Source organism: Stegodyphus dumicola, chromosome 3 (assembly GCF_044657685.1).
Source record: "Stegodyphus dumicola isolate Sdum_Otavi_A_Nest chromosome 3, ASM4465768v1".
Classification (NCBI taxonomy): domain Eukaryota; kingdom Metazoa; phylum Arthropoda; class Arachnida; order Araneae; family Eresidae; genus Stegodyphus; species Stegodyphus dumicola.
Window position 1 is genome coordinate 84,110,532 of NC_140770.1, and position 25,738 is coordinate 84,136,269.

Here is a 25,738-nt window from a genome sequence, read left to right on the forward strand (position 1 = left end):
GCAGAACTTTCGTCTGATTGGTGGATCTCTACGCGGGACAGAGCTCCAGCCGAAACATTTTCGGCAAGCTGTCAAAAAATCCCACGTAGACGGTACATCGTTTCCGTAGCTAGGCGACTTTGCTTGCAGCGGTGCTCTTTTTTCTAGGAATCCTGCGTTTAAACCAGTGGTACCAGAATCTCGTTTTTCAGAAAAGTCTCATCTAGCAGGGACCGTCGCTAAGATGTAAAAAAAAAAAAAAAAAAAAAAAAAAAAAAAAAAAACCCCTCTTTAGACAGGAACCTTAATGTTCCCGTTAGTCCCTTCTCATTTCCAATAAGAACATGTTCATGTTCACTGCCAACTTTTCATTTCTGTTTTCATTAGTTTCAAAGTTTGTTATTCATTGTAGAGTAACAATAGACATAAACAAAACTTAAAGTTTGACTGTTTTAAAGGGGTATAAAAATAATAATTTAATTTCCTTTTATGTTCTCTCTTTTCAGTGTAGAATGCTATTGCAGAAGTGAGTTTTAATTCGTGAAAGAGGCACAAGTAAAAATCACACTTTGACAAACATTCGCAGAACAGATATTAATGATTGTTTTATTATAATTTTCATATTTTATTTTTATAATTGAACTGTGCAACTAACAATTGAGCAATTGCGCTTTTCGTCAATCAGGTTTTTCAGTGAAATGTTTCTTCCCTTCTCCAAAGAGTAGCAGCTACCTATCAAATGATGAGGGGGTGCCATTCGGAACATCCATTCGGTGTAACTGTCGCATATTATAGGATTTTCTGAAATGGAAAACACAAATCATAATTTCATGTTTTTACTTTCTAAACTGAAACTATGCCTAAAAATTTAATTAAAATTTCGTCATTTCATTCTACGTGTTACAATTGAATGTTATATGGTTCATTTATCAGAACTCTTCGAGATTTGTAGGGACCGATGCCAGAAAAAGATAACCCCAAAAAAGATGGTAATAAAATCCATCTGCGATTAGAGCAGGCCCTCATAACAATTCACCGCCGTAAATGTCTATACAGGTTGGCAATTTTTATGAAGGTCTACTGGTATTCGCCAGGACCAATTCTTCAGGAAAAAGTGTCCATAATAAAAGTGCAAGGCCACTTGAGAAATTAGAATTCATAGCTATAGCTACAAGAATGCAATGAACAGTAAAAGGCCGAATGCAATTTTAAATATCCAGTCATATGTATGAAGTACTTATATATATTCTGCAACTTTATTATTATTTTCGTATTTGTCATCTTTATGCACACACACTACACATTCACTAATGTACATATCTTCTTCTTCTACGGGATTCGAACCCAGTCACTTCCGTACGGCAGTCAGCGTCGTTCATTGCTTACGGGTACCTGTGGTTAGGGACTCTACCGTTATGCTGTGTATCACCTAAGTTTCTGCTTTTCACCAGTTTCCTATCACTACTAACCAACTCGACAATTTTTATTAAACAAACTTTGCCTTTACCTCTTGACGTACTGTTAGCATAAATTTAGGTATTTTGCATAATGAAACTCGAAAGGCATACGAAACGAACGTGCGTCAAGATATATATTGGCGAGAGAAAGTAAATTTCGTGTGCAATGCAGTATATTTGATTTTTCACCTTAGCTACTTGTACCTGGCCAAAGGTCTAATACAGTTAGTACTTTCTCTTTTCTGGTACTATGTCGAAGTATGTTCCTGTTTCTTTTTTCTTATTGCCTAAAATAGGTAAGCCTGATATTTAGGACTGATGATGATTCTATGTAAGTTATTCTTTTCAATACTTCAGTGTTTTAATTTCCGTGAAGATTATTACTTTTTGTTATGCTTAAGTTAAGCAAAATTATCCTATTTTATTAAATAAAGATTTCGTAGTTAATTTTTTGACTTATGATTCTTTAATGAAAACTGTGCTTGAGGAAAAGTACTCATTACGCCTTCAGTGCTAATGCACAACTAACACGTACTAACTTTACAGTTTGCATATAATGAGAGTTAATCATCTCTAACAATTTTAAAAAATTCGATTTAGGAGTAGGGTTTCAGGTTCAGGCACCCAGGTGATTAATGCCATTTTCACCAGTAAGGTGGCCTAAAATTCATCCTCCCAATAGATCAAATACTAACTCTACTTATCTAAAGCGGTACTTTGTATATTATTAAGCATTTTCAACTATATATCTTCAATTTTATCGTAATTAAGAAAATGTTTTTTTTAATAATGCGTTCTTTTTTTAACATAGTTAATGCTTAATTTATGTTTTAATTTCTTTAAATTCTTAATATTGAAGATTACTTTAAAATGTTTTAGTTTGAAATTTTCAGATTCCAGTAAATATATTCGAGTAAGACAGACTCAACAGCTTTTTATGCATTGATTCGTATTTCCATTCCAACATGTAATTTTATAATAAATGAGATCTCATATATGTTGAGTGATTAACATAGTGCAGTAACTGTTATGACCACTGAAAAGTTATAGACAATCAGCAGTTAAAAGTGGTATTAAAATCTCAAATGTTTTAATTGAGTACAAAACTCTTACTCCTTTATCCGATCATTAAGTTTAAAAGGAATGATAGTCGTCCTTGTTGAAATTATTTTGGTACAGCCCTCATTCGTACATCTTTTGTTTAAAACGTGTAAATTTTATTCCCATGAGCTTATTTAAACTACCTGCACATTATTTATTGTAGCAAACCAAAAAATCTATATAAGTTTTTCTTGATTTATTTTGGGTTCGACTGGTCGGAATGACTGTGCTTCCTTCCCCTCAGATTTGAACTTGGATTCTGTCGTCTTTGGTGGTAAACAAAAAGAAAACTTCGCAGTAACTGCGGTCCCACTTTTGCATAAAGATCTGTAATTTTATGTTCTTCGTTATTGCTTTATGCTATGTTTCTAAATGAAATATTTAAAATTACTTATCGAGTCATTACTATGTGCGTAAATTCCCTTCCATGTCACATCACTAGTTAAAGATTGAATATCTCGTGTAGATTCAGTTTCATTACCAAAATAATTATCGAATGAAAAATCAGACAACAAAACAACAGTATAGTATTAGTATAGTTGTTAATTCCGCTAAAATGTTTCTCTTTTTCCCATTTGAGGATTTGAGTTTAATTGAAATCACATTTACAAAAATGTACCTCATTTATTCCAGCACAATTTTTATGAAAACATTCAATTTTTTAATATATTTTTAACTCGCGTATTTTTTGCTAACATAAAATGCGCGCAACGTTGAGAGACTGCTTAGTGAATTATCACTAAGTACAAAATTACAGTACTACTAAATAAGGAGAAGGGTGTATAGAATTCTTTATTAACTCAAATAAAGGTTAACAGTTGGTTAACAATTCCTGCTTACAAAAGTCAACACTTTTGGCTTAAATCAAAAGGTAGTGGATAAACTTTATATTGATGAAGTTTAACTATAGATTAACGAATTCTTAGTTTAACCACCGTGCAAGCTCTGCCTAAACAAGTCAGCGTAAGCAAACCTAATTGCAAGACTAACTCAACGCCGCAGAATTTTAATCGCTAGAGAATCATGGTTAGCAACGTAGCCTTCAAGCAGGCAGAACATGCTCTGATTTCACCCTCCAGAACTTTCCTTTAACTTCTTAATTCTTTATACATAATTTGAATATTGCGCATGCTGGAAATTTAATAAACGAAATTATAAACGATGTATCACTTCTGATTGTCATCGCAAAATATTATTGTCTTATATTATTTTTAAAGATATTAAAAAAAGATAAATCTGTATGTATTTCTGTATTTTCCTCGCTATTTTGAAAACTCTATCGTACCTATAGACATTAAACTTTGAATAATGCTATCCTTCTCTCAAACATGTGCATCTGAAAGACTGAATTACGAATTTGTTCTATTATTTATTTTATATTTAATAAAATTTCAATAAATTTTTTATTAGCAACTCAATGATTTCAAAGCAAGCAGGGGAAACACTATAAGGGGAAAAAACATTTTTATCTCCAACAAGATTGTTGCCATTCGGAAAAATGTAAGATATTAATCTTCAAGTTCTAATTTAAAAACTCAGCTTTGTGAAAGCAATGTCTTACCGCGGCCTAAAATAAAATATTGTTATCTTCTACGCGCTAGCGTGCTGCTCTTCAGTAAAGCCTAAATTTCTTTCAGATTTTAACTGGAAGTTTATTGAGTTAAAAATCGTGTATCAAAAACATTAGATATGTTTAATTAGAAATATTCATTATTTATTGAAATTATGCTAGCTGGATATATTATATACTTTTCTTAATTAAAATCATTGTATACTTTTCCTTTTTTATGATAACTATTTTAGGCTAAATTTTAAAGAAGTAATTTTAACAGCTAGTTTTTAAAGGTATATAGCGAATATAACAAAAAATGTATCGCGACCTCTTACATTCTGTAAAGAATTTTAAAGGTAGGCTCGTTTTAAATAATTTGTGATTTTGTTATTGAACTGAATTTTATGTCGCGTAAGTGCGAAGAATGTGATATTTGATCAATAAAGTTAACACCCAAAACGTTAATAATAAGAAGACAAAAAAAATGTTTCTGTTAAAAATTTTACTAAAAAAAGTGAATATTGATATAATGAACTGAAAAGAGACTTAAAAAATATAAAAATGTATACCAAAACTTTGCACTATATCGGGATTCTAAACATATGCTGCTTTAAATTTTGTGATTTTGTTGTTAAATTATATGTTGCGTAAATGTAAAGAAAACGATGCTTAATAATGAAGCTAAACTGCCCCGCCAAATGAAATAGATAAGGAGTGAGTGTGGGCGAACTTATGAAATGTTTCAGATTTTGGTTTCAGATTCAGATTCAGATTTGGTTCCTTTTTTAGACCAAGGGACGTTAGCCCAGATGGGCTATTAATTTCGTTTTGGCATTCTGCGTCGAAAGCTTTAAATGTCCGTTTCACTTTTGAAATTGTTGCCCCCAAATATTGTCGCCCTGTGTTATATTTAAAGAAATTAAATAGTGAAGAATCTGCGTAAATGTATGTATATTTCCCACATTGTAATAAAACAACAGTACCTAGAGCCGTCCAATTTTGAATACGTAATCCTCCACCAAATATGGGAATCTGAAAGATCTAATTTGGAATTTCTTTTATTATCGATTTCATATTTTGTAACACCTTTAACGAATTTTTTATTAACAAATTCGACGACTTCAAAGCCAGAAATAGCAACACTGTACAAAAAAAAAAAAAAAAAAAAAAAAAAAAAAAAAAAAATACACCACATGACTTCCTTGTACGGAATATTAAATTATACGCATTTTTCTAAATTTCGTTTAAACTTATTAGATTGAATTAAATCTACTTCGCCGACAGCGCATAAAATACAATAGAATAAATGCATTCTTTAAAATTCACTCTATTTGTTTACCATAGCGACACTCTGGTGCTAGGTTCAATTAACAGCATTATATTTCGTTCATATTATAACTCAGAATGCACAAAATTTATATCATTTAAAGAATTATTGAATCGTTGTCACATGTTCTATTCAAATACTATAACAAAGCTAGAAGGATGCATAAAAGAAATTAAGCAAAGAAAACAAAAAAGAAACAGTTTTTCACAGACGATTGAGTATTTCTCATTCAATTAATTCAGTTCTCACTTCGCGACAAGACAAAAATACATTAAAACTCAAATTTCTGTATTAAAAATTACTAATTATTAAAAATTAAGTAAATCTTAAACACATATTTCCTCGAAAAATTTCCAGAAAGGTTAAGCATGATTTAACTCGCAATAATTAATGAAGGCGTTACCTTTGTTGTTCCACTATTCTGCTGGTTCAAATGTAAACAAGCAACGGCCACCATCAAAAAAATTATTAGGCTTAGCGGCACTTAAACAACTTTAAAACTGTTGGTAATTCTAAAAGTATTGCATACAGATTTAATAAAGGCATAAAAACCTTAACCGGAAGATAAGAACAACATAATTCAATAATTTTTAAAGCAAAAATGTACAATTTACAAACATATAAGAGTAAAGAAACTGAGATCACTGAGCCGGATAACAGAGTGGATATATATATAAATATATTTATATACGTTTGGCGCGACCGATTGCAACCAAAATACGAGGTGCACATCTACATGTTATAGTAGTCCTATATACAAAATTTCGACGTTCTGAGGCTACTCGTTTTTAAGTTATGCGAGATACGTTCGTACAGACGCCACGAAAAATTCTCTTCAGAATTCATTTTAAAGCCAGTTTTATAATTTTTGAGTCTTTATTCTGTTCTTAGGTACAGATATCACGCAAAAACATCGTTAAATTGCATTCGAAAGCGGTCAAAATGGATATTTTCGTTGAAATATGCTGCCTGAAACTTTTCGCGATTATAATGCTTCCTTTTTATTTCGTACAAGGAAGTAATTATCTCTAGCGCGCGAGTCTGTCTATCGGAAATTCAAAAGATATGCTGTTTTGATGTTTTTAAATATTTTGTGCTATTGCTGTTGAATTGAATTTTAAGTTGTTTAAGGTCGAAGAACATGATATTTAATAAATAAAGTTAACACACAGATCGTTAAAAAAAGCGCCCTTTTGGGCGTAATATAATGTAAGATTTCAGACTTTTTGGGGGGCGGGAGGTGCTTAACATGATGGCTATTTTTGAATTCACAAATTAAAGGCATCAATTAAAATGGGTTTGTGAGGTTATGATTTTTTAGCTCTGACGAATATTAATATTACGTACACCTAAAAATTCTTGCTGATTTGGAAAAGATAGTTAATTTTAATTGAATTGAAATGAAAATATAAGTCTTCTTTTATTGAAATAAAATTAGTGATAAAATTAATGATTCAAATAAAAAAACTTGCACCCGGTGTTATGGTGTAGGACCGTATTAGATTCTACTCCCGCACCCTCCTAGCACGCATCATCGGTGCATTTACCAGCCAACGCTATCTCGTTTACGTTTTGCAGTCTGTTCTTTTTCCTTACCATCAGAGTTTACCTGCGGCTCCATTTCACCTTCTCAGCGTTACGGCCGGAAAATTCCGTACAGAAGGCTGGCTTCTTTATTCATTACACATGAAACTTTCTCCTAGCTTTTAATGTATTCGATTTCAGTTTGGATGTATATTGGAAGACAAGGAATCAAAATGAGATTATCATTATTTAATTAAAATGAAGAAAATACCACTTATTCTTGACATTTTGAGGAACTTCGGAATTTCAGAGCTAAACCTGTAAAGCTCGGAGGGTTCAACAAGACAAAGCGCGGCCACACTTTACAAGTAATGTTCAAGCTTCCATCTCAGCCCACCATACTGCATTGCTATCCTAGCCGGTCCCTTCTCCAGATCTATCTCCCGTCGAACATGTATGATCAATGACTAAAGAACGCTTCGCCCGTCATGCCGCATTCGCGGGTACCAAGCTTTGGATACGCGATAATACACCCGAAAACACATCCAAAGCCTCTTTCACTTAATACTGCGGTGTGTCAAGCAGCGTTTATTAACAAACGTGGAGGCAACAATCATTACTGATTTTCTCGTCTGCCTGACCTCGAAGAAGGCCGTATTTTAAACCAACTAACATTGACACCTCTGAAATAATTTGGCTTTCTTCGTGCTACATTTTGGATATTTCTTGTCCTGCTTCGTGCTGCATTTTGGAAGACTAGCAGTGTATTGTTTGTAAACCTGATGCGCTAATATTAATCCAGTGGAAAAAGCTATCAATAACATATTGAATAGGTAAACATCGTCTTAAATAAATATGTGCGAAAGTTAGACGTGTAAAATCACTTTTACTTCCTTGTACGAAGTAAAAAGGAAGTATTGTAATCGCGAAAAGTTTCAGACATCATATTTCAACGAAAATATCCATTTTCACCGCTTTCGAATGCAATTTAACGATGTTTTTGCGTGACATCTGTACGTAAAGACAAAATAAAGGACTCGTTTCTCCCAAAAAATTATAAAAATGATTTTAAATTAATTCTAAAGAGACTTTTTCGTGGTGTCTGTTCGTACGTATGTACGTATGTACGTATCTCACATAACTCAAAAATGAGTAACCTCAGAACGTTGAAATTTTGTATATAGGACTGCTTAGCATGTAGATGTGCACCTCGTATTTTGGTTGCAATCGGCCGTACCAAAAGTATGTGAATATATGTATATTTATATCCACTCTGTTACTCGGCTCAGTGACCTCAGTTATTTATTCTTATATATTTGTAAATTGTGCATTTTTTTTTTTTTTTTTTTTTTTTTTTTTTTTGCTTTAAAATGATTGAATTATGTTGTTCTTATCTTCCGGTTAAGGTTTTTATATCTTTAGTTAACCTACATGCAATAACTGCGAAATTATCAACAATTTAAAAGTTTTTTAAGTGCGGCTAAGCCTAATTTCTGATTAGTATGCCCTCCATGTTTGTTTATATTTAAAACTTACTAGAATAGTGGATTTGTTGCCAATCTAGAGAGACTAACCTTCTCAACGACAAAGTAACGTCTTCTTTTATTATTGCGAATTAAATTATGCTTAATTCGTTATGGAATTAACATTTAAGTTATTAGCTTATTTTTATATAGAAACTGTACCTTTAATTGTAAAAATTGTTTTTTAATTGTTTTAACTGTATTTGATGTTTTATGTTCTTCTATAGCCTTAAAATTGTAATGAAAATATTTTGAATATGTATTTTTGCCTTACCGCGAAGTGAGAACTGAAGTAATTAGTAGCGCATGCGCATTAGGTCATCGGCAAAAACGTTTTTTTTTTTTTTTTTTATTATTATTTGTTTAATTTCTTTTATATATCGTTTTAGATTTATTATAGTATTTGAATAGAACTTATAATAGTAATTCTTCATATGATAAAATTTTTGTGCACTCAGTTTTAAAATAGATGTTAATGCTGTTAAGTGAACATAGCGCCGAAGTGTCGCTATGGTAAATAAATATAGTGAACTTTAAAAGAGTGCATTTATTCTACTGTGGTTTAAGCGCTATCGACGAAGTACATTTAATTCAAAATTCGTTAATTGTTAATTCAATATGTTTAAATGAAATGTGGGAAAATTACGTATAATTTAATATTCTATACAAGAAAGACATGTGGTTTACACATCAGATATTTTAGGATGGAATAATGCCAGAGCTAGATTTTCTCGTATTATTCTGGCAGAGTTATTGAAGAACATTTCTTTTAAATATATGGTTTCGTTAATTATTATTTGAGGTTTTTGGTTTTTCATTAAGTTATTGTTAATTTCAGGAGAAACTGTTTGACATAACTTAAATGTTCAGCTTAAAATTGCTTCAGAAATTAAACGGAAAGCTAAAGACAGAGGCCAAATAGATATTTTGATTATTTTTTATTTTAAATTCTTTTAATTTTAAAAGATTTTAAATTCATTTTAAAAATTTTTAATTGTAAGGTATGTTTGAAATGTTAAATTGAAATCTGGTAAAAATATAATCTTTAATGAAATAGTATATGTTTAACGTAATAATAAAATTCGCTGTTCTGCATTGCAATAATTATTTGGCTTGCAGATTAAAGTTCGGATTATCCTAATCCTTGCAACTTTTCGCGTATCTCATTCGTTCGTAGTCTTAATTTCCCCGAATGTATAAAAGTATACAAAAATATACATAAAAACTGCTATACCCGTGTCCCCGAAATTCCTTACCCGGGCTCTATTACCACAACCGTTGTTCGTAAACATATACTTCCAGTTACAAAAATGTTTTAAAGTAATACTCGTATTTTAACATTTTTAAATTTAAAAAATGAATTATTTAAAAATTACGAAATCTAATTTCTAATTTATGTATTCCTCCGTTTCTTACACTTAGAAAAATATTGTATTCTTTATAATAAAGTAAAATGCAAAATATATGATTCGTATGTGATTTGACGAAAGTATTTCATTTTAAAGTTGGTCATTATATTTAGGAGTGGTACACAAACAAAATATTTTCATTTTTACATACCTAACAATATCAATATATATTTAAAACAAATATGTTTCTGATGTTAGAAATCTCTAACAGGCAAGCTCGTATATATAAGGCCTATAATATTTTTGTGACATCCTTATTTGTACGGGAAATATGTCCAAGAAATTAAGGTAATATACAGTGGTGAAATAAATTAAGAGAATTTTCATATTTGATATACTATATCCAGAACTACTGGACAGATTTTAATAAAATTTGGTGTTAACATAGGTTGATATAATACAAATAAAATAAACATTCAATAGTTATAATAGACACACATGTTCGTGTGTAACACTCATGGGAGTCTGAAACAGCGGTTGAAGAAGACACAAAAGAAATTGGTTAATAGGGGGTATGGTTCATTCTTACAGCCATACAGGACTCGCAGCGTGATGTCATTAAGGCAGCTTGTCAGTGCCTGTGGCAATGGGTTCCACTAATTCAGCAACGGTTTTTTCAATTCCTGTATGGTTCTCGAAGGAAAGGGAGGTTGAGAGTTGCAATTTCTCTCCCCAGAGCGTCCCAAACATGCTCTATAGGGTTGAGACCTGGCTGTCCAATACAGCCACTCACTCAAATCCTCACTCTTCAGAAATTCGTCGACCAGTAAAGCTCTATGTGGCTCTCGCGTTATCATCCTCCTGTAAGATAAACTCGGGGCCCACTGCATCCCGAAGAAGCATACATAGGGCTCCAAGACCTCATTCCTATATCTCACACCAGTCACAGTGTCTCTGTTAAAGACGTGGAGAGATGTGCGGCCATCCAGCAGGCTGGAGGGTAGGTAGTGTGTCTCTAGCTCTCTCCACATGAAAGTACGGTGAGAATCAGTGTTTAGGCTAAAACGGAACTCGTCGGTAAACAGAACGGTCGCCCATTGCTCCGTACTCCAATCACTATGCTGCCTGTACCATGCAAATCGGACTATCCTGTCCGTAGACGTGAGCGGGACGCAAACAGCCGATCTTCTGGAAAACAACCCTCTCTTATTCAGTCTTTTGGAAACAGTCACCCTTGTTACACGGGTTCCTGTGACTGCATACAGGTCCCGAGAGAGCTGAGAAGCTGTAGCCCCTCTGTTACGCCTCGCTAAAATGGACAAATAGCGATCTTCTCAGGCCGTCGTGGCTTTTTACGACCTTGCCCAGGCTTTCTCTTGATGAATCCAGTATCCTGGAACTGTTTCCATAGGTTACACACGACGCTGGGCGTTAAATTAACATATCTGTCTGCATATCTGGACTTGCGACTGGCCTGCCTCTAGCCTCCCTACAATTCGCCACCTCATTCCATCATTTAAACGTTGGCGGTTACTCATTTTCTGTTCCAATGTGTATTTAACCGATTGCTGCAAGAAAACACCAAGAAATTCGCCGAGGTGTGCTAGTGAACGCAATTCGTCTTACCCTCCATGCGCTTATAAAGTATGTTTTTCTGCTCGCTCCGCCTACACACACGTGTGCACTTACGTATATGCCGTACAAGATTTGCATTTTTATCTAGAAGCAGTGGTTTTTCTGCAGTTCAGTACTTTTTCTGCAATGCGATAAAATATGCAAATTCCTTTAATTTATTTCACCAGTGCATTAAAAGTACATAAATTCAGGCATAATGTACCAGGGGAAATAAGGCATTAAAGTCAAGAAAAGACCTCTTTCTCATGCTATTTTGGGAGAATTTAGGTGTTCATAGTGAAACCTTGAAGGAAAGAAGAAAGGTAAGTAACGGCTAAAAGGTAAGTAACGGACATTTCTATGGAGGTTGTTTTGAAAAGCATTGATCAATATAAGATTTTTTCTCCAAAGGGTGCTATTTATGTACTCTTGTAGACACATTAGATTATTTCGAAGCACAAGATGTGAAAAAAAAAAGCAATGGGCTCGCCGTGACTCGAACCACGGACCTCTCGAATACGCGTCGAGCGTGCTGACCACTACTCTAAGAAGGCATGCTAAGGACGCGGGAGAAATACCTTATAGACTTAGTATTCTAGAAATCACTGAAAAGCTTCAGTATTGGCACATCGTCAATTTGTAGGCTTATTTACATAAATTTAGGCTATTTTAGTTCAGTGAGTGTTTTGTTTGATTATGAGTCTTATTTTAAAGCAATAAACTTCATATGAATATTAATGACATAGCTAATTAGCATGAAAATTTATAAATTGCACGGGTCTATTTTTGTCCTATGAAAGTCAAATTTGCCATTTTTTAAATTTAATAATGTGTATTAAATTTTCTTAAATATAAGCATAAGAACCGCAGATTGAGTGAATGTATAAAAAGTTAGATTTTGCAATTTCTGAAAAACTTTTTAGTAACAATGCCAAAGCATGAATAATTGCTCCATTTAAAACATTTTTGCAGCTGAAACTATATGTCTAAACCAACGGTTGCAAAAATAAAGGCCGGGTAAGAACTTTTGTGGGCAATCTGTATAAAGAATACACACAAGTTTACTTCCATAAAAATTGCAAATATCTGTAAGAGAGATGCAGATTGCCTTACTGCTAATGACCAGAGTTCGCAGCTGTGTCCAGATCGGCATCCATACACTTTCCTGTAGGTTTTTTATCCTGTTGCTGCGGAAGTCCACGGAAGTCAAGGATGACATACCAGAAAATAATTCAGATGGTAGAGAGCTAAGCTTGTTCTTCCTACAAGAAAACGAACAGCATTAAATATAATTGCTACTGCGCAAGAATGTTAGATTTATTGCAGTCTGAAAACTTCAGTCTAAGTCTATAACTCAAGGAAGAGTTTATCACTAAAAATTCTAAAAATTAAAAAATAATGATTAACAAATTTTTAAAACTTACACCATAATAACAATTGATTTTGAATTAGTTGCATAATATATATTAAGAACATCTTTTTTTAATTATAATTAAATAGAAAATATTCATAAAAATTATCAGCTGGGTATACCATTTAATTAAACTGCAAGTATCTGAATTCATATCGGTTAGACATATTATTTAAAAATTAAAATAAATTGAATGTGAAAAGTATTTTATATCAATTATGTACCATATAGCGATAAAAAAGCTATAAAATAAATAAAAAATAAACAAAAGCTGTAAGTGTTCATAAAAATTAATAATTAAGTTTTTTTTGAATTAAATACATTTTTATTTAAATCAATAGGATAAACGTTTTAAATAAATATCATTATGAACTGCATTCATTGTTTTTAAACCTTTAATTTGTTAAAAACAGAGAAATGAAATGTGAAAAAAAAATTCACTACCTTACTTTTTCATGAACAACAACTCGCTAATAAAAGTATTTGGTTTCAGACAGTGCCAAAAGAATCCTTTTAAATCGCTGTTAGACAAAAATTCAATTACCTCGCAAACAAAATAAAATAAATACAGAGGGTTTTCACCCATTTTTGTAACGATTTTGCAAAGTTTTATATATAAGCAAACTTTAGAATTTTATTTTCTAATATGATCAGTCTGATAGCCCTTTTATGGAATTTTAGGCGATGAACATCAAGTTCTTTTGTTTTGATTAGCTTTAAATCAGATTTTATAATTTTGTTCACAGTTCCTACAGAGATATTTAACGATTTAGCAATAGCTCTTAAGGGGGGGGGAGGCTGGATAATTTCTTTAAAACATTAGATGAGGCTTCAGATTTAATAAGAGCTGTATGTACCTTTGTTGGGTATACATTTTTTCCTCTTTCCCTGTCAGATGTAATTTTTGACGTTTCTTTCCTTTTATATAAATTATATCGGTTATTTTATGTGTAGAAATATTAAAAACCATGCTTTTCACATCTTTTTACTTCCTTGTACGAAGTAAAAAGGAAGTATTGTAATCGCGAAAAGTTTCAGGCAGCATATTTGAACGAAAATATCCATTTTGACCGCTTTCGAATGCAATTTAACGATATTTTTGCATGATATCTGTACGTAAGAACAGAATAAAAGACTCCAAAAAAATTATAAAACTGCTTTAAAATTAATTCTGAAGAGAATATTTCGTGGCGTCTGTACGAACGTATGTAAGTACGTACGTATCTCGCATAACTCAAAAATGAGTAGCCTCAGAAAGTTGAAATTTTGTATATAGGACTGCTATAACATGTAGATGTGCACCTCGTATTTTGGTTGCAATCGGTCGCGCCAAACGTATATGAATATATTTATATATATATATATATATATCCGCTCTGTTATCCAGCTTAGTGATCTCAGTTTCTTTACTCTTATATGTTTGTAAATTGTACATTTTTTGCTTTAAAAATAATTGAACTATGTTGTTCTTATCTTCCGCTTAAGGTTCTTATGCCTTTAGTAAATCTGTATGCAATATTTTTAGAATTATCAACAATTTTAAAGTTGTTCAAGTACCGCTAAGCCTAATAATTTTTTTCATGGCGGCCATTGCTTTTTTACATTTGAAACAGCAGAGTAGTGGATTTGTTCCCAATCTAGAGAAACGTAGCTTCGCAACAACAAAGATAACGCCTTCATTTATTCTTGCGAATTAAATCATGCTTAATCCTTTCTGGAATTTTTTCGAGGAAATAAGTGTTTAAGATTTACTTCGTAATTTTTAATACAAATATTTTGAGTTTTTATGTATTTTTGCCTTGTCGCGAAGTGAGTGAATTAACTGAATGAAAAATACTCAATCGTCTGGGAAAACTGTTTCTTTTTTGTTTTGTTTGCTTAATTTCTTTTATACATCGTTCTAGGTTTATTACAGTATTTGAATAGAACATGTGGCAACAATTAGATAATTCTTTAAATGATATCAATTTTGTGCATTCTGAGTTATAATATTAACGAAATATAATACTGTTAAGTGAACCTAGCGCCAGAGTGTCGCTATGGTAAACAAATAGAGTGAATTTTAAAGAAAGCATTTATTCTATTGTGGTTTATGCGCTGTCGGCGAAGCAGATTTAATTCAATCGAATAAGTTTAAATGAAATGCAAGAAAAATGCGTATAATTTAATATTCCGTACAAGGAAGTCATGTGGTGTACACATCAGATTTTTTTAATAATTGAATAAGAGTATTTCTCTTCCGACTGTGCAAAAATATAGCCTTCTGTCCATTGCTCATTTTTCAGCAATACTTTAAAGAAAAATATATTTTTAATCGTGTAGACGAAAGTGTATAAACACCCTCTCTCTGTAAGAGCAAATTCTTCACATTCGGATTAATCAGTGTGAAATCTAAAAGAAATTTTAAAAATGTTGCAAAGATACGGCAGAGAATAATTTTTAAATGTAGTGAAATGAAATCAGCTCAGTCGCATATTTTGTTGCAGAAAATTCACTGAACGAAAAAATTGCAATTTCTGTGCAAATACTTAATGCGGTGTGTGTAAATCATTCAAAAATTTAGATAATTTTTCCGTGTAAATCATCAGTTTTGTATTTAAAAATATTCTGTCTCCATGCATGAATTTAATAGGTCATTTTTCTGTGAGCAGTGAAATAAAGTTCTAAACGTAATTTGATGTATAATTGTGCGTTTGCAAATATCTAGACCTGAATTCATAACAAATCGAGTTTTGAAGAAAGCAATTTTATCACTATTAAGGCTTCCGTTACATATATTCCTTATTACCTTGTTAGTATCCTGTTATGAATTTCTCCTAAAGTCCACAGAATTTCTGGATGGATATGAAGAATTAGTTACTGGAATACATTTCATTCCTTCGATATGTTTTTTGAATTTCTGAAGTGTTCTCAAAAGGTTATCATCAAAGTAATATTTCGATCCTGGAAACAGATATTAAGACTCAGTTCGGAGTCCACTCCGGATATTAACAGTTATATTTCTCTTACATTAAATTGGGAGACGGCGCAGCACAGTTTTTCTTTGCTTAGTCAGTAGGATTATTCTAGAGCTATTTTAAGTCTGCAAACTTTACTAGACAAACAGAAATTATTATTACTTCTTAAACAATTCTTAAAATACAGCAGAAGCTTAGAATATTCTTTTAGAGACATTAGGTAATTTGAAAGCAGGAAAAATGAAAAATGTGCAACCGCCTTCTCCGGGAATCGGACCGTGGACCTCTGCAATACGCGCCCAACGTGCAGACCACCACACCACGAAGGCATGCGAAGAAGGCGGGAGAAATACCTTATAAGCTTTCTATGTAATCTTAAGGTAATAGAAGAGACAGAAATTCTTCTAAAAATTAAACTGCCACCATTTGTGTATAATTAAATTAACACAACAGATTCAACTTAAACTTTAATTTCGTAGACGAAATATTAAATAGACTAAAATTAAGCTGGCTCAGATATTTTACCACTACGATAGCGAGAATGCTGTCGGAATAGTGTTTTTAAGCAGAGCTGGCAGTGGATACTAGCAGCAAGACGCGATTGCCAAAGGCTCTCTCTCATTTAAAGATTCAAAACTCTCAGCTTAGATACACACAAAACTAGAAATACGGAAAGGAGAAATTGTAGTAAAGACTTAAATCTTAATAATTGGCTAGTTAATATAAGATATTTCACAATCTTTGAATCCAAATAGATTCAGAATAAGCTGCGATATGAGTTCAAATGTGCAAATGCAGATTTAATTCCATTTAATTTTGTATTATTCTTTACTGATTAAGTGCGTTGCACACTCACTCGAACATAACACACTACTGAGATTTATTTCCGTTTCGCCACTAGGCTGCGATGCTCATGTGAAGCCTGCTGGCGACATCGACATTTTATTGTAGGTTATAGGTCAGCTGAAATTACTCTTTTTCTAAAGGGTAACAAAGCAGTCCATTGTTTTCTTTAAGCCTTGAAAAAAATACTTGATGTAAAGATATAATAAAGATTTAAACATCACATCGTTGCTGAGAGACAATGTGGTTTCATAGCAAATAAGTCAGAAAGTTTCCCTTTTCTCATGTACGTAACATAATAGTGAGCTCTAACAGGAAAGGCTTCGTACCCTACTAGTTATCTCGACTGATGTTGTAAGCGTCTTTGATTTGTTGTAATGGTCTGATACACTCAGACGCTTAATGTATAAAATATCCCAAGGTATGTGTTGATATGGCCCTTAATTATCTGAATAATTACTATGTCCAGGCCACAGCGGACGAAAGTGTCCATGTACAATGTTCTAACAAAGACTGTCCTCAAGATTCATGTCTATATCCACTCTTGTGAAATTTGATAGCGGTCGTAGCTCTGCTTCCGTTAGATGACGAGGCTAACAGAGAAATATTGGCTTATCTGAACTATTAATTACTAGTTACCAAAAAGAGCAATAAAACGTATGCGGAACTCGCTTCAAAACTCCTTGAATAGGATAGCTTGTTGAGCTAATGACCAGAAGTTAGGTATCCTCCTTGCCAAAACAAAAGGAATGTAATTCTGTCATCACAAACATCGTCATATGTACACTATGATAAAGTCTTCATGGTAAAAACATCCATATTGTACATCAAATGAAATATCTCGTGCTGTCTATTAATATTTTCCCTTGGTTCCCCGCATAAAGGGAGTATCGAACTCGATGCTCAGAACTACAAACCTAAGTTCAGTCCAGGAGTGGTATCCTCCTGGATGATTAAAATCCTATGTACTTACTGCTGTGCGCATAATGTTAAACGGAGCCCTGATATTAGTTATTTATATATATTGTAGAGACATTAGGCATTTTTTTAAAGTAGGAGACTTGAAAAATGAGCAATGCCCTCTCCGAGAATCGAACCACGGACCTCTGGCATATGCGCTCAGCGTGCAGTCCACCACACCACGAAGACTAACCCTAAGAAGGCGTTAGAAATACCTTATAATATAAGCCGCAGAATTTCGAAACTCAGTCCAGAGAGCATTTTATCTAAACTTTGGTCGGGAGTATCGAATATCGTCTTCAATGGTTTTCAGTGTTCTGGCAGGACTATGTTCCTAACACTCTATGGTGTAACATGAAAGCACAATATTTCGTCACTCAGACTGAAAACAAACGTCACTATCTGGAGCAAAATAAACATTCATATGGATTATGAATCCTGCATTACAGAGCTACCTTGCCACCCATTCATGTAATAAAACTGCTGTTTGTAACCTGCCGGCGGTGTTGGAAACCACGGCGATTTATTCTTCACTATAAGACAGTGGTTATCTCTACCATACGATTTTAAAGAGAAATAAGCAGCTGACAAAGAAAAGCAAGCAAGAAAAGCCTGAGCAAGAAAATTAAGACCGCCTTGCTCAGTCTTTTAGGCTGAACTGGTTGTTTTTGAAGACCACACTTTAGAAACAGAAAGTTATATCCCACCAAATAATCAGCCTAAAAGCATGTATTCAGATTTTGCTTGTAGTGTGTAGGCCATTTATGGTGGCGATACAAAATTCGTAGTCAGAAATATGAAGAAATTTCTCATTGTTATGTCAACAAAACTGAGGCTCAATCTCCAGTGGGTTCCTGCCTACATTGGAATAACAGCGGATGAAACACTCGATACTACAAGTAAACATGCAGCCATTGAACTTAAGCATACAAAATGTGCTAAATCTAGGGCCGCACTTAAACCTGAGCTAAAACATGAACTCCTAAAAAGACAACAGCATTACTGAGACTTCAATACGACACAATTTCTTCCTAAAAGTCCATACTTTGCGTACTTGACAGGGCATGACCTCTATATTTGAACCACTTTGGCTTGTGACAAAATGGCCTTGTCCGTAAGTTGAGTATTTGGTGATCCTGAATGTTATGTATTTAACTGCTCAGACAATTGACAAATGACTTCTATCTATGCAAAGCTGCTACATGTAATACGGAATAGGAAAATAATAAATCTTCTAGAAATTAGTACGCGCATAAATGTGTACAGGAATGCATCAGTACAGCACTGAGAATTTCTAATACCCTGGATTAATCCTCCTACATTGCAATTTTTACCGTACTGCCAGTATTGCCTTTGCATGTATGTCTGTATGTCTGTATATTCTCTTCTGTTTTCATTTGCATATTGTAAATAATATTTCCCATCGTTGCATTGCCACTTATTAAATGACTCTGACCTTGTAAGCTTCTTACTATCTATCAATTATAATCGCAGGCGACACAAAACCAGGCCATTTAAAAATACATAAATTCGTTAGCAAAGCTTTTATGGTTTAACACGCTGTTACCCAGTTAATCAGCTGCCCTACCGACGACATAACTGCCGTATTGCCGGGCTCTGAACCTGGTCGAATTATCAGCGCTCAGCGGTTTTACCGCTCAGCTGCTGGTAGGTGGTAGGAATTCGAATAAATAAAGTTATTTCCTCAATTAACGGGACTCCACAAGTGGCTGAGGGGTTGAGACAGACGAATAATTGGAATCCGATCCAAGTACGAATGGGCTGGCTGCATGATTTGAGTTTCATTGTTTGCGCATAAAAGTATTTTTTAACACATAAGCTGCATAAAATCAAACAAAACATTTCACTTAAATTTTAATCCATAAGCAGGCAATGTTTTAAACTGATGTTAGTAAAGGCAGTTCAAACCTAAAAATGTGTAGACACACTGTGCCCGTCTGTAGTTCTGTATAATAAAACTTACCCGAAAGCTAGTGTCTTCAAATTAAATCCTGGGTTTGGAAGCATATCACGCTTAAGGTGTTTGATGGCATTTTCTTGTAGACTTATCGATCTCAGTTCGTTGAAGCTTTCAAAAACTCTCTCTTCAAGCATTTCTATGCCATTTCTCTCCAAGAACAGATATTGAAGTGAAATGAGAGCATTCTGGAACCAGGTTCTATTAAGATATGGTATTACGTTGCTGGTCAGATTCAACTTCTTTAAATGAAGCAGACTGTCCAATTCCAGTCTGAATCCTACTTCCGCAGCGTTGATGCTGGATTCTATTTTGAGCTCCTAATAAGGAAAAATGAAGTTATAATATATGAATGCAGAACAAATAAGAAAATTAAAAACAATACGGATGGGTTTTGGTACTCTAATGATTTTGAGTTTGCTTAACGTCATAAAATATGACTCAATTTCTTTTTTATAATGTTCTTACGCAGTTTTTGAGCAATGCTCTGGGGATTGCTAACCGATGGATGTTTAGTGAACAGTGTGTTGTAGATGCAGTGACTACATTTGCCCAGAGAACGGATTCGAGCAAATGTTTGGCAGCGCAACGTAGCACCCCAAAATATTTGGAAGAAATCCGCTTACGTGTTTCTCACATCAAAAACCTTATAACAGCAAGAAGACTAGTTTATAATTTCAAGTATAATTTTTCCCTCACAAACCCCTGTTAGTCCATTTTTTAAACTTTAACAGAATGAAATAGCTTCTTCAGATGCAAACACTTTGTGCCAGAAATGTTCATATTTATTCATACTTTACTTGGGTAAAGCTCAGCCTGCCTCTATTAGCTTCCACCTAAATCACACGATCAATAACATATTAAAATCGTGTTGAAAGAGCCCAAAATTTATTACTTATAAAAGGAAGACTTTTATGAACTGTTGAGAAGTACAAAGCGATTAAACATTACTTACACGTAGGTTGCTTTTAATCCCTGACTGCCCTCCATCTGTCAGTTGATCAAGTTTGCAGTTTTCGATTTCTAAACTACTCACTGGAAGGCCACCGAAGGGGCTTATGTCGAAGCTTGACAGGTTTAACGCCAGCAGTTTAAGCACCTTGAAACTGTTGTCTGTTATTCCTTTAAAAATGGTTTTCATGTCCTCTGCCCAACTCGTGATGCTATTACAAATAATAACATCGTTGGTGAATGTACAATTACTGTTGTCAGGCGAAGCCTTTATTACTTCGAGAGCAGCTGTAATCAGGTTGATGGATATGAAGAAAGCTGTGTTGACTTTCATCTCTGTTGAAATAAAATATATTTAAGTGAAAAACAAAACACTTTTTAACACAACACCTCAAAAAGATGTTATTGCTTCCAAACTGCAGAAAACGTGCGTTCAACATAAATAACAGATTTTTTTCCAAATGACTATAAATAATACTTCTCATTCCATATATTTTGTAAATTTGCTTGTTAAAAACCCTATTCATCATCGTTATGTAACAAAAACAGACTAAACAGTGATTGCTAGTCTTTGTTTAGTTTTACTTCTATATTATAAACTCCTTATGTATGTTGATAAATATAGTATAAAGTTAATCATTCGAAAATAATTTTATCTCCATCTCTAAAACCACATTTTGCAACAAATGTCCCTTTTTACTATTTATACATAAATAAAATAGGTTCTCATACTCTACAGCGGGTCGATAGCAAAATTTCTCACTCTTTTCGTTGCGTACGCTATCATCTGCATTAAAAACAAAACCCAATTGTTTGTGATTGTTGTTTGTAATAAATACGGCAAGGAAAACACAAAAGTAAGTGAAGTGCTTCTTGCAGGCTCATAGTTAGAAGGGGACCAAAAAAATAAGCAGCTTGTATTATTAAAAAAATAATACAAGGAAAATACCAGCCCTGGAAATACTTATTTAAATATAAATTAATTAATGCAATTCCTGCTAATATAAATATTTCATGTAACAAAAATCAGCCTCTCTTGTATAACATTTTGTAGTTAATACAAGAATTCTAAGATTGGTATTTATTCTATGTTTCGTACCCCTCAATCAATTAAAAAAATCCGAATTACTTCATTTTTAGAAATGTTATGTATCATTTTAACAATATAAAACACTAAAATGTGCAGCGCCTTCGTCATGATTAAAACTCCAGCCGTTCAAAAAGTGCTTTCAGTTACGTTACGAATGCATGTGGTAAGCAGAAGAAAATAATTTGCATTCTCCCTCATAGGCGCTTGAGAAGCGAGACCCAGTCGATAAAATACTGGTGGTTACGTATTATCGTCCACCACATTTTAGTTTGGACTTCAATGTAAAGTCATTATTTTTTTTTAAATTTAAAATCAGTAATTTCCTTTCTTTTCCCCAGGGCTCAACCTCTGGACCTCCAAATTGCCAACCGATTTGCTTCCAGTCACACCACGAAGGCACGAGGTAAAGAGAGGAAAGATACCTTACAGAGTTCCACTCATGCATTTACAATTATTGACTGAATCCCCCCAGAGCAACAGAAAAGTTATCTGATAATAGGAACGCAATATATATACCTTATATTTGGGAAGATAAGACGACATTTGAATCATAAAAAAGGAGCTCCCAAATCCGGGGTTGACATATAGGATAAATATGGATCCCATTATGTATGTAGCAAATCTATTCCCCCTTCGTCGTCAATATCTCATAACAAATCGTCCTCAGTGTCCCATACAACATTAGAAATCCTTGAATGATTGGTCATTGTTTCCACTTTCACTTTTTCCTATGATGTGATCACGAAATCTCTCAGCACATCAAGTAATGCAGTCCATACAGCTCCACCTTTCGTATACGATTTTTTGCCACTAATCATCCAGTTATTCCATTTTCTATGCATATGATCTTTAAGTGGTTTATTCAGAGAAACATCTAAAGGTTGTAGCATCGAAGTTACACCACCAGGTATAACAGCAATCTTAGTATTGTTTCCTCCTAAGCGATTTTTAGCGTTATCAGTTACGTGACTGCAAAACATATTTCACACTAGCAAAATTCGTTAATTCGTAGCGCATGTGGGCGCCTAATGCCACGCATTTTCCATCTCTCAAATTTACACCATTCTCATCCATCCACCTCTTTTCATGAAAATGTACGAAAATGCCTAAAGAGAATTTGATTGCAGAAATAGTTTTTCCCCTTAAAATTATCATGCGTTTTAAAGTTTGTTCCATCTGTCATGCTTGGTAATACTGTAAATTTGGTCTTGTCGTGGCCTGTACTTCTGTTTGAACAGTTGGAACGCCTTTTGTTTCCATAATCCTGTTGTTTATCAAGTCGAAGTTCATCGGTGTTTCATCCATATTTCCAATATTAGGTAAAAATTAGGTAATTAGGTAATGGAACGTTGTTCATTTCCCTCATACGAGTAAAAAACTTGCGAAAATGCGAGACTTTATGTTCAAGATCTTGTGGTAAATTCTGGGCAATTTTTGTTTTCTGTCGTATTACCAGATTTGCTCTGTTCATGAAACGATTGCACCAATCTACTGTAACTTTAAATTCTTTGTCTTGTTCTGGATTCGCCCGTGCTCATTTCAGTACATATGCCCTAACCATATTTCTTATAACAATATAACAACTCTGTCAACATGAGCATCAAGCTTACAAATTTATTACCAAAGTCATGGGCATGGAAAATATTGAGTATCATCAGATGTAGTTGGTAAACTTGATCACCCTGTATGAGTACAGCACTTTCAGTTTTGTATTTTTATTTTAAATGACAATTTAAATTTTCATTTTTTTATTTTAATTGACAATTTAATTTTAAATGACAACTTAAATGAAAATTTATCCTTTACGGATAGAGGCCCACCAGCGGCGGAGCGGCAAAGTCGCTGAACACTGGTAGTTCGGTCCGAGGTTCGAATCCCGCGAACGGGATGGCTGCATGGGCATTTTCATGCTTTTCCCCATATGAAACGTGTATACGAGTCAGTTTTTCTTATAAAGTCCTCCACGAAGCATCCCTCACCTTAGGCAGATTGCCCTAGTGTGCTTTGCCATAATTAAATAAACCAAACTTTTATGGATAGCATTCTTTTGGACAGATCAAACTACTCTTTCTTCAAAAAGAAACAAAACAAAAAAGGGCAAAATGCTCATCATTAGACTATATAGAACCTTTATGTTAAATAATTCAGAAACATCAGTTTTTATATAGATCCCATTCTGTATGTGACACACGGTCGCCTTTTTTATGAATTTTGAATCTGAATCTAATTTTTGTGACGGAATTTCGTCTGCAAGCAGGTATCTTAATTCTCTGCATAGTTTTTCTGTATCGATGAAAATTTCTCTGCAGTTGTTACCCGCATGTGCGTGCTATTATGACGGTGAGTAAAAACAAAAAGGTTATTTCCTTGATTCCCATTGAAATAACGTTAAAGAATAAGATTTTAGGAAGACGACTCCATAATTTTGAATCGCATGCATTTCCGCTCAAAATGAATATTTTATTAATTTCAGCAACAATTAGGGAAAGACGGTTAAAATCGTATTAGCAAAGCTTGGATGACCTTTGATAACATATTTTCATTGAGCAAAATGTTTTCGTATATTCGTATTCGTATTCGTATTCGCATTTTCGTAAATATGCATTGCAACAAGCAGCGACTTTTAACATCTACAGTAGATGTCGTGAAAATTTCAGTCTTTCTGAAATACTAACGACATACTTTTCCTTTCCGTTTATCTTAATTTTTATTATCTGAGTAGAAGTAGTGTGCAAAAGCACATATTTTGATACTAAATAGAAGTGCTCTAAAACTCTGTGCAAAAATTCTTCTAACTCGTTTCGTTTTAGGGAAAACGAAATCGTTAAAAAAATTGCGAATTTATTGAACCCGAAGCTCGTAGTAGATTTCTTTTTAGTACGGTTTTCTTTTTAGTACCTAGTGCCGGTCTAGAACTCTTTAAATGAAAATCAAATGATAAGGAAGAATTTAAGAGGAAATTCCCGAAAGGCCACTTTCTCTTACGGAATGCTTCAAAAAGAAAGATCCTAGCCTATCTTCCGTGAAATGAAAGGATGCTCAGGATGATTCTGAAAAACCAACATCAATAAATGGTGGATTTTACTTGACTTTTAAAATGAAAACGGTTTGTTATAACTAACGTATCCTTCGCAGTATTTATTCAAATACTAAGCCACGAAAGCAATTAAGTATGCTCAATGTCCTCTTCTTAACTATAGGAAGGTCAAGGTTTATGAGTTTGTTCATGTGTTTCCTCTTATGTAACGTAAACAGCTGTCAATTTAGAAAGACCTTCATGGAGATTCCTCTCCACAGGCAGGGAGCCTTAGTGGGCTTTATCAAAATCAAATAATCCATTCTTAAACCGCTTTCTGGTACAAAAACAAGTACTAAAACTACTTGTATGCAAGGTTTTTTGTTTTTTCATAAATGTTTCAAGAACTCCATAAAAATGCTTAGACTTTAAAACCCCACTGTTCTAATAATTTCAAAGTCTATAGCAGTTTTAAGTTTATAAATTTTGCAAATTTTGTCGGATTTCCGTTTCGAAGAATTTTTAAGGATTGAATTTGTTAGCAACTAGCAAAACTACACTAAAAGTACACGGCGAAACTTAAAGCAATATAAAAATTATTTATCTTTACTTTGACAAGAAAAATTTCCAAATAGGATTTTCCTAGATACCGTACAAATAAAGTTTGAAACAAAGAATTATTGATTTTTGTTTTCACTAAAAGTGCACTAAAAAAAGATGCTTCTGATTGGATGTGGTAAAACTTTTATTAGCAATTTTTTTAGATTTGTTATTTTTTTACTTGGTAATTATTACAGAAAATGATTAGTTTTTTAACATATAAATCTTTACACTGTAGGGATTATTTTACTTAACCAGTTTTTATAATGAAGACGTTTACTATAATTTATCCTTTTCCGTTTCCTCATCAGAAAGGTAAATAAGTTAGAGAGTATTTAAGATGAGGTTTTCGGATTGTAAGCCAGAGTGTATTTCAGCCTCTCGAGGCCAAGGTACTAGATTTTTATCATCTCCAATAATACTGTAATTCTTAGGCTTTGCATTATTCCTGCCGACATTTAATTATTATCCCAGCGAGAATTTATGAGTCAACTTAGAGTTTGAGA

At 33.4% G+C, this 25,738-nt stretch overlaps 1 protein-coding gene across 1 annotated transcript in view; it reads right to left on the bottom strand.

Annotated features, from left to right (window-relative positions):
- Positions 1-558: 558 nt before the first annotated feature.
- Positions 559-25,738, bottom strand: part of LOC118198014 (uncharacterized) — a 34,247-nt gene continuing 9,067 nt past the window's right edge. The window contains exons 2-5 of the mRNA XM_035369601.2: positions 20,531-20,862; positions 19,582-19,895; positions 12,540-12,688; positions 559-780 (exon numbers count right to left, since the gene is read on the bottom strand). Coding sequence (XP_035225492.1) covers positions 611-780; positions 12,540-12,688; positions 19,582-19,895; positions 20,531-20,860 — 963 coding nt within the window. The 5' untranslated portion in view covers positions 20,861-20,862 and the 3' untranslated portion in view covers positions 559-610. The remainder of the gene's footprint in view (positions 781-12,539; positions 12,689-19,581; positions 19,896-20,530; positions 20,863-25,738) is intronic.